General features: G+C 38.8%; 1 protein-coding gene across 1 annotated transcript; it reads left to right on the top strand.

The window, feature by feature from the left end:
* The first annotated feature begins 764 nt into the window (after positions 1-764).
* LOC108254796 (myosin heavy chain, fast skeletal muscle) lies at positions 765-11,568 on the top strand. Its single transcript, XM_017450116.3, has 41 exons — positions 765-825; positions 922-972; positions 1,157-1,369; positions 1,479-1,622; positions 1,711-1,867; positions 1,954-1,981; positions 2,100-2,211; positions 2,286-2,378; positions 2,498-2,561; positions 2,668-2,766; positions 2,875-2,978; positions 3,063-3,201; positions 3,286-3,404; positions 3,589-3,738; positions 3,827-3,997; positions 4,076-4,382; positions 4,650-4,720; positions 4,818-4,905; positions 4,987-5,104; positions 5,189-5,312; positions 5,386-5,522; positions 5,596-5,851; positions 6,287-6,529; positions 6,677-6,853; positions 6,933-7,078; positions 7,166-7,256; positions 7,338-7,727; positions 7,883-8,009; positions 8,128-8,246; positions 8,341-8,537; positions 8,636-8,819; positions 8,900-9,065; positions 9,153-9,277; positions 9,383-9,691; positions 9,783-9,986; positions 10,121-10,246; positions 10,359-10,529; positions 10,625-10,729; positions 10,818-10,913; positions 11,135-11,266; positions 11,453-11,568. The coding sequence occupies exons 3-41, from the start codon at positions 1,169-1,171 to the stop codon at positions 11,468-11,470; spliced, it is 5,808 nt and encodes a 1,935-aa protein (XP_017305605.1). The 5' UTR covers positions 765-825; positions 922-972; positions 1,157-1,168; the 3' UTR covers positions 11,471-11,568.
* The last annotated feature ends 792 nt before the right edge of the window (positions 11,569-12,360 follow it).

The following is a 12,360-nucleotide window of genomic DNA, read 5'->3' as shown; positions in this document are numbered from 1 at the left end:
AAATCATTTAAATTAATAAAAATCATATTTTTCTGCAAATAACTTCAAATTCATAAATTCTTACTTTTCTAAAGTTTCACCACACTACACAACAAACATGAGGAATATACTATTTAAATCTTCAAGTCTTCCACACAACCTTACTCTCACTGCTGAAGTATAAATATCATGATTATCATAGAATGACAACTGTTGCGCGTACATTTCCTTCTTTGTCAAAAGAAATGTTCCCAAGGCCTTTGGTGTAGAGTGCCAGCGACATCCGAGAGCTCCTCCACAGCTATACTGAGCTCTATTCTAATGCCAAGGTGCATTAAAGAGCTTAGGATCCACATAAGATCTAAACAATGTCTGCACTCCAAACAATGTCTGCACTCCAGTAACGGATACCCTTCAGAACGTTCACTCAAGAGAACCTTGGCCACAAATCAGACCCTTAAATATATACTAAGAAATCTCAACAATGTCTTGGCAAATTGTCCTTCGACACAGTGACATTACATTGCATTCTAAACAAATGGAATAATCTTTTATTTAAATTGGATTTCACACTGAGGCCAATTTGAAGCCACTTGGGCTTAACATCTAAATTGAAAAAGAACAGTAATAATTGAGGTCATATTTAATGTAACTGATCAAAACATGAACATGACAATCCAAAGGTCAATGTCATAGATGTGACTGAAGGCATCAAGTGTGCAAAAATTCACACCTAAATGGAGCATGTCCATATAGAGCACGCCAGCCTTTGCTGACTTAACATTTACTCCTCTATATAAGAAGCCATCTTATACTCCACTGAAGATCGGCAGGCACCCAGGAAAGGTGAGTGACAATGAATGTGTACTGGATCCAAGGAATTAATAATGTTATTGATTCATTTAACAAATTAAAAAAAAACATATTTTTTTTTCCATTCAGCATCTCCAGTCAGCAACAACAAGACAAGTTTCTCTCGGAGCAGGGATAAAGGTAAACTGTATGAAAATAATTTTTATTGCTTAATCTACTGTAAAATACATTGGTAGTTCAGTAAAAGCCCCTATTATGATTTGAGGAAATTCAGTTTCAGTTTGCAACAAAACTTTTCAATAAAAGTAACACTGGTTATATTTTTCTATATTCATGAAATATATATTTTTCGTATATCTGAAAGTAAAATCACAGAATGGGAGATGGAGAAATGGAATGTTTTGGCCCGGCGGCCATCTTCCTCCGGAAGCCAGAGAGAGAGAGGATTGAGTCTCAGAACAAACCTTTTGATGCCAAAACAGCATACTTCGTTTCTGAGCCCAGTGAAATGTACCTCAAAGGGGTTCTGCAAAGCAAAGAAGGTGGCAAAGCCACTGTCAAAACTTTATGTGGAAAAGTAAGTAAATCTCTTTTCAAAGAAGCAAATGCCTCCCATATAACCCAGCAACTATTTTTAAATCTCATGAAGTCATATGTAATTCCCAATTAAAAAATTTTTCCTATAGACTCTCACAGTTAAGGAAGATGACATTTTTCCCATGAACCCTCCAAAATTTGATAAAATTGAGGACATGGCCATGATGACCCACCTCAACGAACCTGCTGTGCTGTATAACCTCAAAGAGCGTTACGCAGCATGGATGATCTACGTAAGTTTGACAAAGAATCAACTCTGAAAAATTAAGATAAAAAAGCATAACGTGATACTACATACTGACTCTCCTGACTCTCCCTCAGACCTACTCAGGGTTGTTCTGCGTCACTGTGAACCCCTACAAGTGGCTCCCAGTGTACGACGCAGTCGTTGTGACTGCATACAGAGGCAAAAAGAGGGTTGAAGCCCCACCTCACATCTTTTCGATCTCTGATAACGCCTATCAGTTCATGCTCACTGGTACTTTTTTTGTTTTCTGAACAAAAATCATTTAAGTAAACTACACAGAAAATAGTTAAACTCACTGATTTAAATGTATTTTGCAGACAGGGAGAACCAATCTATCCTGATCACGTAAGTACAGAAATGGATTAGCAATCAGATATTGTATGTGTTTGTGTAAGAGTGCATCACACATAATCACATGAGAAATATTTTTTCCCCCCTCTACTTTGTGCATGTGAATTCCCAGTGGAGAATCTGGTGCAGGAAAGACTGTGAACACCAAACGTGTCATCCAGTACTTTGCGACAATTGCAGTGTCTGGACAGAAGAAGACAGAGCCTACTCCTGGGAAAATGCAGGTAGGTCAGTTATTATCTGCATATTGACACTCATTGATCAGGCACCTATTATAAGCAACTGTCAATTTATTTAGGGATCGCTGGAGGACCAAATCATCGCAGCAAACCCCTTGCTGGAGGCTTATGGTAATGCCAAAACTGTGAGGAATGACAACTCATCTCGTTTTGTAAGTATCCAGATTTTTAATAGAAATGTATTTGAATATATGACCATTTAGCATACTTTATTAAACTGCAGGGGACAACGATCAATTAAAATACTAATACACCCAATTTCTCATTTTAGGGCAAATTTATCAGAATCCATTTTGGGACCACAGGAAAGCTGGCCTCTGCTGACATTGAAACTTGTAAGACTCCTTTATATAAGAGTAGATTATACTCATTAGAAGTATATTCTACATTGGTCAATTTTATTATAGTCGGGGTCAACAGACTAACATGTTACATTAATAGATCTGCTGGAAAAGTCAAGAGTCACTTTCCAGTTGTCTGCTGAGAGAAGCTACCACATTTTCTACCAGCTCATGACTGGACACAAACCAGAACTGCTTGGTATGAAGACAACAATAATTTACAATTAGATTTAAGACTCAGACAAACCAGTCACTCAAATATATAACTGACATCACCATCTCCGCTTTTTTTTTTTTTTTTAAACAGAGGCACTACTCATTACAACCAACCCCTACGACTACCCAATGATCAGCCAGGGTGAAATCACAGTCAAGAGCATCAATGATGTGGAGGAGTTCATTGCCACAGATGTAAGCATAAATTCTAAACTCTTCAAGATACATATGTTGAATGTTCAATTCTAATTGTATATAAAATCATCTTTCATATAACAGACAGCTATTGACATCCTCGGCTTCACCGCTGATGAGAAAATTAACATCTACAAGCTCACCGGTGCTGTGGTGCATCATGGAAACATGAAGTTCAAGCAGAAGCAGAGGGAGGAGCAGGCTGAGCCTGATGGCACTGAGGGTAAGTGACGGTTTCACTATAGGTTGAATACAGTGGTCAAAAACAAAACTGGCTAAACTTATTAGTTTCTTTTGTTCTTAATAGTGGCTGATAAAATCGCCTACCTCATTGGCCTGAACTCAGCCGACATGCTTAAAGCTTTGTGCTACCCCAGAGTCAAAGTCGGAAATGAGTTTGTGACCAAAGGCCAGACTGTTCCTCAGGTAACGTGTCCTCTCTGAAAAAGTGGTAGCTTTGTGGTTAATTTTCTGAGCAACAATCAGAGTTCAAACCAATGCGGGCCTTTTGAGCAATGTCTTTAACCCCAAAACTGTTCAGATATGTGATTGTATCCCAACTTTCTTCTAAGATAAAAGTGCCTATAGTAAATCTATGTACTTTTCTCAGGTGAACAATGCTGTCAGTGCCCTCTGCAAATCCATCTATGAGAAAATGTTCTTGTGGATGGTCATCCGAATTAATGAGATGCTGGACACAAAGCAGCCAAGACAGTTCTTCATTGGTGTGCTGGACATCGCTGGATTTGAGATCTTTGATGTAAATATTTGTTTTTCTCCATGAAGAGTGTTCCACTGGTTTAAACAATAATTTGGAAATGTAGATTTTCTAATATATTGATCTACAGTTCAACAGCTTGGAGCAGCTCTGCATTAACTTCACAAATGAGAAATTGCAACAGTTTTTCAACCACCACATGTTCGTGCTGGAACAAGAGGAGTACAAGAAAGAAGGTATTGAGTGGGAGTTCATTGACTTCGGAATGGATTTGGCTGCCTGCATTGAACTTATTGAGAAGGTAATAGATTTTTTTTTCCTTCCCCAACAAAGCCTTTGTCAACATTGTGCTTAATAAACATTCTTTTTCTTCTATCAGCCAATGGGCATCTTCTCCATCCTTGAAGAGGAGTGCATGTTCCCCAAAGCCACAGACACATCCTTCAAGAACAAGCTGCATGACCAGCACCTTGGAAAAAGTGCTGCCTTTCAAAAGCCAAAGCCCGCCAAAGGCAAAGCTGAGGCCCACTTCTCCCTGGTGCACTACGCCGGCACTGTGGACTACAACATTGTTGGCTGGTTGGACAAGAACAAGGATCCACTGAATGACTCTGTTGTGCAGCTGTACCAGAAGTCAGCAAATAAACTGCTGTGCTTCCTGTATGTAGCCCATGCATCAGCTGAGGGTAAGATTAACCTTGATATATTTTAATAGTTGTAAATTCAATAATTATAAGTATGAGCTTTTGGTATTCTTAGTTCTTTAGCAATATACATGATTCTTTGAGGTAATCCCATAGTGCAAGAACCAAATAAGCTATAGAACAGGAATAACATCAAAAATCATTGGTAAAATGTGACAATTATAGCATGTGTGGTCTTAAATACATCAAGTAAATAAAAAGATAACAGCAACGTCTGTTAATTCTAATTTAATCACATCTTCCTTGAAGCCGAGAGTGGTGGAAAGAAAGGTGGGAAAAAGAAGGGTGGCTCCTTCCAGACAGTGTCTGCTCTGTTTAGGGTAAGAAACATTTTACCTTTGAGAAGGGTATAAACAAGTGTTTATCAACTGAGTTCTGCAAATGAAAACTTGCATGTTATTGCCTACAATTCTACAGGAAAACTTGGGCAAACTGATGACGAATTTGAGGAGCACTCACCCCCACTTTGTACGTTGCTTGATTCCCAACGAGTCTAAGACTCCAGGTATGTTGATCTCTTTTTGGTGTTAATTGATTTGCAGATGTTAATGATGCAGTAGGAAACTGATTCATTTGTCTACTCTAGGTCTGATGGAGAACTTTCTGGTCATCCACCAGTTGAGGTGTAATGGTGTGCTGGAGGGTATCAGAATCTGCAGAAAGGGATTCCCAAGCAGAATCCTCTACGGTGACTTCAAGCAGAGGTCATTTATTTAGTTACTACAGCTCAATATTTGTAATGTTTCTGCTGTTCTTATGTCTTAATTATGTTGTAAATTTAAAAACAGATACAAAGTCTTGAATGCCAGTGTCATCCCAGAAGGACAGTTCATTGACAACAAAAAAGCTTCAGAGAAACTGCTGGGCTCCATTGATGTGGACCACACCCAGTACAAGTTTGGACACACCAAAGTAAGTCTGATAAATTTTCATATTGTTAATCCATCTAATGAGAACCAAGTAAAATAATGTAAGCATTTTACAGGTGTTCTTCAAAGCTGGTCTTCTGGGTACTCTTGAAGAGATGCGAGATGACAAACTAGCTGAGCTAGTGACCATGACTCAGGCTTTATGCCGTGGTTTCCTCATGAGAAGGGAGTTTATCAAGATGATGGAGAGAAGGTATGATACTCACATGACCATTAACAAATTTTAAATTTGATTCAACAAACTGACCTGAATAATCCTTTAACAGAGAGGCCATCTTTGCGATTCAATACAACATCCGCTCATTCATGAATGTGAAACACTGGCCATGGATGAAGCTGTACTTCAAGATCAAGCCTCTTCTCAAGTCTGCAGAGACTGAGAAGGAAATGGCTGCCATGAAGGAGAACTTTGATAAAATGAAGGAGGACTTGACAAAGGCACTGGCCAAGAAGAAAGAGCTCGAGGAGAAAATGGTGTCTCTGCTACAAGAGAAAAATGACCTGCAACTGCAAGTGGCAGCTGTAAGTTTTTAAAACGTACCTAGCATGCAGCTACCTAGCTCTGTATACAGGGGAAATTAACAATAAAACCATGGGGCTCCTGTGTCACACAACAGAGGAGCATTTGCCCTATTGCCAATCACTGTTAGTTCAAACCCCTAAGATGCCACAGACATCCTTGGCCGGAAGTATAAGACAGTAAAATTGGTTGTAATCCTGGGGGAAAGGGTGACATTCTAATCTCTTTCCTAGCAATCACAGCTACACTTGCCAACAATGAGCTCATGCATGCTTAAGGGGCAGTCATTACTTTTATTACATCGCCCCATGATGAAGAATGAGCAGCAATTCGAAATTAGTAAGAAAAATAAACAAAGGGAGGATAAATAAAAACAGAATAAATATTTATCATTCTAAATAAATAAAGCTATTATAATAAGGCATTTGGATGAACAGGAATCAGAAAACCTGTCTGATGCTGAGGAAAGGTGTGAGGGACTCATCAAGAGCAAGATCCAGCTTGAAGCTAAACTCAAAGAGACAAATGAGAGACTGGAGGATGAGGAGGAAATTAATGCTGAGCTGACTGCCAAGAAGAGGAAACTGGAGGATGAGTGTTCTGAGCTGAAGAAGGACATTGATGACCTGGAGCTCACCTTGGCCAAAGTGGAAAAGGAGAAACATGCCACTGAGAACAAGGTTTAAATTTGACTCAATATTTTACTAGATTTTTAATATTTTTATTATATATATATATATATATATATATATATATATATATATATATATATATATATATATATATATAGTGAATATGGTAAATTAAAGTCAATGTTTTATTCATAGGTAAAAAACCTTACTGAAGAGATGACTTCACAAGATGAAGCTATTGCTAAATTAAGCAAAGAAAAGAAAGCCCTCCAAGAGGCACACCAGCAGACTCTGGATGATCTCCAGGCAGAGGAAGACAAAGTCAACACTCTGACCAAATCAAAGACAAAACTTGAGCAACAAGTCGATGATGTAAGGATACATTCTGCACTCCCAAAGTTATTTATGTCTTACTGTTGATTATAAATTAATTAATTTCTGGACAATTTAGCTGGAAGGTTCTCTGGAACAAGAAAAGAAGCTGCGTATGGACCTTGAGAGAGCCAAGAGAAAGCTTGAGGGTGACCTGAAACTGGCCCAGGAGTCAATAATGGACCTGGAGAATGACAAGCAGCAGTCTGACGAAAAGATCAAAAGGTGAGAGCATGTACTACAAATTAATTTTATTTTCTGTTCTTACTGTTATTATATTTTAATAATAAATTGTGATTTACTGATTTACAGGAAGGATTTTGAGGTTAGCCAGCTTCTTGGGAAAATTGAGGATGAACAATCGTTGGGTGCTCAGCTGCAAAAGAAGATCAAGGAACTTCAGGTGAGTTACAAGAAAAATTCAATGCAGAATAAGGAAGTAAATATAAACTGCATTATTTATACTATACTGAAAACACTGTAGGCTCGTATTGAGGAGCTGGAGGAAGAAATTGAGGCTGAGCGTGCAGCTCGTGCTAAAGTTGAGAAGCAGAGAGCGGATCTCTCCAGGGAACTTGAGGAGATCAGTGAGAGGCTTGAGGAAGCTGGAGGTGCCACTGCTGCTCAGATCGAGATGAACAAGAAGCGTGAGGCCGAGTTCCAGAAACTGCGTCGTGATCTGGAAGAGTCCACTCTGCAGCATGAAGCCACAGCTGCTGCACTCCGCAAGAAACAAGCTGACAGTGTTGCTGAGCTTGGAGAGCAGATCGACAACCTCCAGCGTGTCAAACAGAAGCTGGAGAAGGAAAAGAGTGAATATAAGATGGAAATAGATGATCTGGCAAGTAACTTGGAGGCTGTGGCAAAATCAAAGGCAAGTTTCTTTAAAATATCCTTAAAAATGAACACCAACATTAATTAATTCATTAATTAACTTGTTAATTTATTTATTTGTTTATAATACTACAACAACAACTACTACTAACTGCAACAATGATAATAAAAACATTAACTGCTTTCATTGTCTAGTCTAATCTTGAGAAGATGTGCCGTACATTAGAGGACCAATTAAGCGAGCTAAAAACCAGGAATGATGAACACACACGTCAACTTAATGACGTAAATGCGCAAAAAGCACGGCTACAGACTGAAAATGGTGAGTATAATACTTTAAAGAGAACAAAACCACATACTAATACAATACAGAAAAAGAAAATCACAGATATGGTCAAAGAAAGCAATGCCATGAGTGCCAATTTATTTTGTGATCAAAGGTGAGTTTGGACGCCAACTAGAGGAGAAAGAAGCTCTTGTTTCTCAGTTGACCAGAGGCAAGCAGGCCCACACTCAACAGATTGAGGAACTCAAGAGACAGATTGAAGAGGAAGTAAAAGTATGTATCTATTAGTAGTAAGACAATGCATAGTTTTAAAAACCTTGAATGATCTGTGATTAAATCAATTTCATGACACTGATTTGTTCTATAGGCCAAGAATGCCCTCGCTCATAGTGTCCAATCAGCTCGTCATGACTGTGATCTGCTCAGAGAGCAGTTTGAAGAAGAGCAGGAGGCCAAGGCTGAGCTTCAGCGTGCAATGTCCAAGGCCAACAGTGAGGTGGCTCAGTGGAGAACCAAATACGAGACCGATGCCATCCAGCGTACTGAGGAGCTTGAGGAGGCCAAGTAAGAAAAAAAAAAACATAAAACATGTTTGAATGGAAAAATGAATCCCTTAAAGCATTTTTACCAAAGATGGCAACAAAACTTTTTTTTACAACAAGGAAAAAGCTTGCTCAGCGGCTTCAAGAGGCTGAGGAAACCATTGAAGCTGTGAACTCAAAATGTGCTTCTCTGGAGAAGACCAAGCAGAGATTGCAGGGTGAAGTGGAGGACCTCATGATCGATGTGGAGAGAGCCAATGCCCTTGCAGCAAACCTTGACAAAAAGCAAAGGAACTTCGACAAGGTGAACATTTGTTTGAAAATCAATCACTCTATCCATAGATGTACATAATGTGTAGACATTTTATATGTGGTTATGTTCAGGTCTTGGCAGAATGGAAGCAGAAGTATGAAGAAGGTCAGGCTGAACTAGAGGGAGCTCAAAAAGAGGCTCGTTCTCTCAGCACTGAACTCTTCAAGATGAAGAACTCGTACGAGGAAGCTCTTGACCATCTGGAGACCCTAAAGAGAGAGAATAAAAATCTGCAACGTATGTATTATTCTTAAGATTACACAAAAAGTTACTTTTAAAACAAAAAACTGTAGTGTTACTCAAAAAGATTCAAAATTTTCATAGAGGAGATCTCTGACCTGACTGAACAACTTGGTGAAACTGGAAAGACCATTCATGAGCTGGAGAAATCAAAGAAGACAGTGGAAACTGAGAAATCAGAAATCCAAACTGCCCTAGAAGAGGCTGAGGTACTAAAATACATATTTAGTTTCCATTTTTATTTGAATGGAAATCCAATCCAGATACAGAATCCAATATAGAAAATGTAACATATTCTTTTCATAATACTTCAGGGCACACTTGAGCATGAGGAATCCAAGATTCTTCGTGTTCAACTAGAGCTCACTCAAGTGAAAAGTGAAATAGACAGGAAACTGGCGGAGAAGGACGAGGAGATGGAGCAGATCAAGAGAAACAGCCAGAGGGTGATTGAGTCCATGCAGACTACTCTGGACTCTGAAGTCAGGAGCAGGAATGATGCTTTGAGGGTCAAGAAGAAGATGGAGGGAGATCTCAATGAAATGGAGATTCAGCTGAGCCATGCCAACCGCCAGGCTGCTGAGGCCCAGAAACAGCTCAGAAATGTCCAAGGACAGCTCAAGGTATTTGAATGCACACAATATTTCTTAGTCTTAGTTACTGCCTTGTCTGGTATCAGGTAAGAGAGATAAATCGTCTCCAAATTTCCTACAGGATGCCCAACTACACCTTGATGAGGCTATCAGAGGACAGGAAGACATGAAAGAGCAAGTGGCCATGGTAGAGCGCAGGAATAACCTGATGCTGGCAGAGATTGAGGAACTGAGAGCTGCACTGGAGCAGACAGAGAGAGGCCGCAAAGTGGCAGAACAAGAGCTGGTTGATGCCAGTGAGCGTGTGACACTGCTGCACTCTCAGGTAGGAAAGACACATCAACATGTTATTGATAAAAAATAATATAAATAATAAATATAAATATATTTAAAAAATTATATAAAAATATACATACGAAATGAAATACATCAAAATACTAACCACACATTTCACTCCAGAACACCAGCCTTATCAATACCAAGAAGAAGCTTGAGGCAGATCTTGTTCAAATCCAAGGTGAGGTAGAGGACACAGTCCAGGAAGCACGAAATGCCGAAGAGAAGGCAAAGAAGGCTATCACTGATGTGAGTAACTTCAGTAATAGAATCACAATTATTTGACAATTGTTGTAGAGACCATCTGGAAGAAACATCCTATAAGGTTATACATGAAATACATGTTCTCCTCACAATTTAGGCTGCCATGATGGCAGAGGAGCTGAAGAAGGAGCAAGACACCAGTGCCCATCTGGAGAGAATGAAGAAGAATCTTGAAGTCACAGTAAAAGATCTGCAGCACCGTCTGGATGAGGCTGAGAACCTTGCAATGAAAGGTGGAAAGAAGCAGCTCCAGAAACTGGAAGCCAGGGTATATTACACGCTGTGAAATTAAAACACTGTAATTGTGATCTTCTGATATTTTGGTTACCGATTAGCATTTGAAAAATAACGTTAATTTTACAGGTGCGTGAGCTGGAGAGTGAAGTCGAAGCTGAGCAGAGACGTGGTGCTGATGCTGTTAAAGGAGTACGTAAATATGAGAGGAGAGTGAAGGAACTCACCTACCAGGTAATAAAATATAATGTATATTACAAGCTGTACAAAGTATCCAAAATATCTACCAAATAAAAACTATTATTAATATTTAAATGAACAGACTGAGGAGGACAAGAAGAATGTGAATAGACTGCAGGATCTGGTGGACAAACTGCAGCTGAAAGTGAAGGCCTACAAGAGGCAGGCTGAGGAAGCTGTAAGTTATTATTGCTTTGCAGTATATTTTTGACCCAAATATTTGGAACAAGGCTTTATTATGAATAAGGTTCTAATTAATTTCAGAAAATGTATGATAGTTGTAAAATGTAAAATGAAATGCAACAGAAGCCAGCAAAAAAAATTTATTTACATAAAGCGCTTCTTTTTTGTTTTGTACTAAGCAGATGCATTCTATAACTTTTGTCTCCACTATAAAAGGAGGAGCAGGCCAACACTCACCTGTCCAGATATAGGAAAGTGCAGCACGAGCTAGAAGAAGCTCAGGAGCGTGCGGACATTGCTGAGTCACAGGTCAACAAGCTGAGAGCCAAGAGCAGAGATATTGGAAAGGTATGCTCTATTTTAAATAAAAATAATTTACTTGACATTTGATTATAGATCTGAGGTGTGTTCTGCCATATTATATTGCTCTACTTTCAATCAGAATCTACAATACATTTTACAAGTATTTCACTACTGTCTTGTTCTGTGATGCAAACTAATATACCTTATGTATTTTCTTGTATTTTTTTCCAGGGCAAGGAAGCAGAATGAGAGAACTTCAGATTTGACCGTGTTGGAAGTAGTCATATAATATGACTTACTTGTGTTCTAATAACAGCATAACAATAAACAAATTCTTTTGTCTTTTACCCAGTGTTTTGTTTTCCATTTGAGTCCCATTAGTTAGCAACTTAGACATCACCTACAAGGTTTTATCACTTTAACTTTAACACTCTTTACAGATTTACAGCAATCAGCCATGAAATTAAAACCACCGACAGGGGGTGGGATATATTAGGCAGCAAGTGAAGAGTCAGTTCTCGAAGTTGATGTGTTGGAAGCAAGAAAAATGGGCACGCAACTTTGACATGGGCCAACCTGTGATGGCTAGACATGGAATGTTCCCAGTATGCAGTGGCTAGTACCCAGCAAAAGTGGTCCAAGTAATGTTACAACCCAGTCTAGATTTAGGTCATAATTAAAGGCAAGAGGTTATGTATAAGGTGGAGTGAAATGAGTATATGGTGCCTCTCTCTCTCACACACACACACACACACACACACACACACACACACACACACACACACACACAATCATTCTGAACAACAAGTCTCTCATACAGATTAATAAATAAATAAATAAAAAGATCAATCATCTTTAATAAAGAAGTGGTTGTCAAAGTAGGGTCCTTGAAGCATAATCAAGGGGCCTGTGTTTTGTTTTTGCTACAAAAACATCACAATCCAGCATTATGAGAGCTAGTTTATTTATTATTGAGTTCTTGCCATTTGCTATTCTAACTGGTCACTTGATTTCAATGAGTTTAACCTAAGACTCACAATTGTTTTTTAAATGTCTATAAATAATTGACCTAAAAAGATGTGCCCAATGTGGTCTGTTTGTGGAAAGCCCTTTTTAAAAAAATAAATAAATAAATAAAT

Source organism: Ictalurus punctatus, chromosome 21 (assembly GCF_001660625.3).
Source record: "Ictalurus punctatus breed USDA103 chromosome 21, Coco_2.0, whole genome shotgun sequence".
Taxonomy (NCBI): domain Eukaryota; kingdom Metazoa; phylum Chordata; class Actinopteri; order Siluriformes; family Ictaluridae; genus Ictalurus; species Ictalurus punctatus.
Note: the sequence above shows the minus strand (reverse complement) of the source record. Positions and strands in the feature narration are given on the sequence as shown.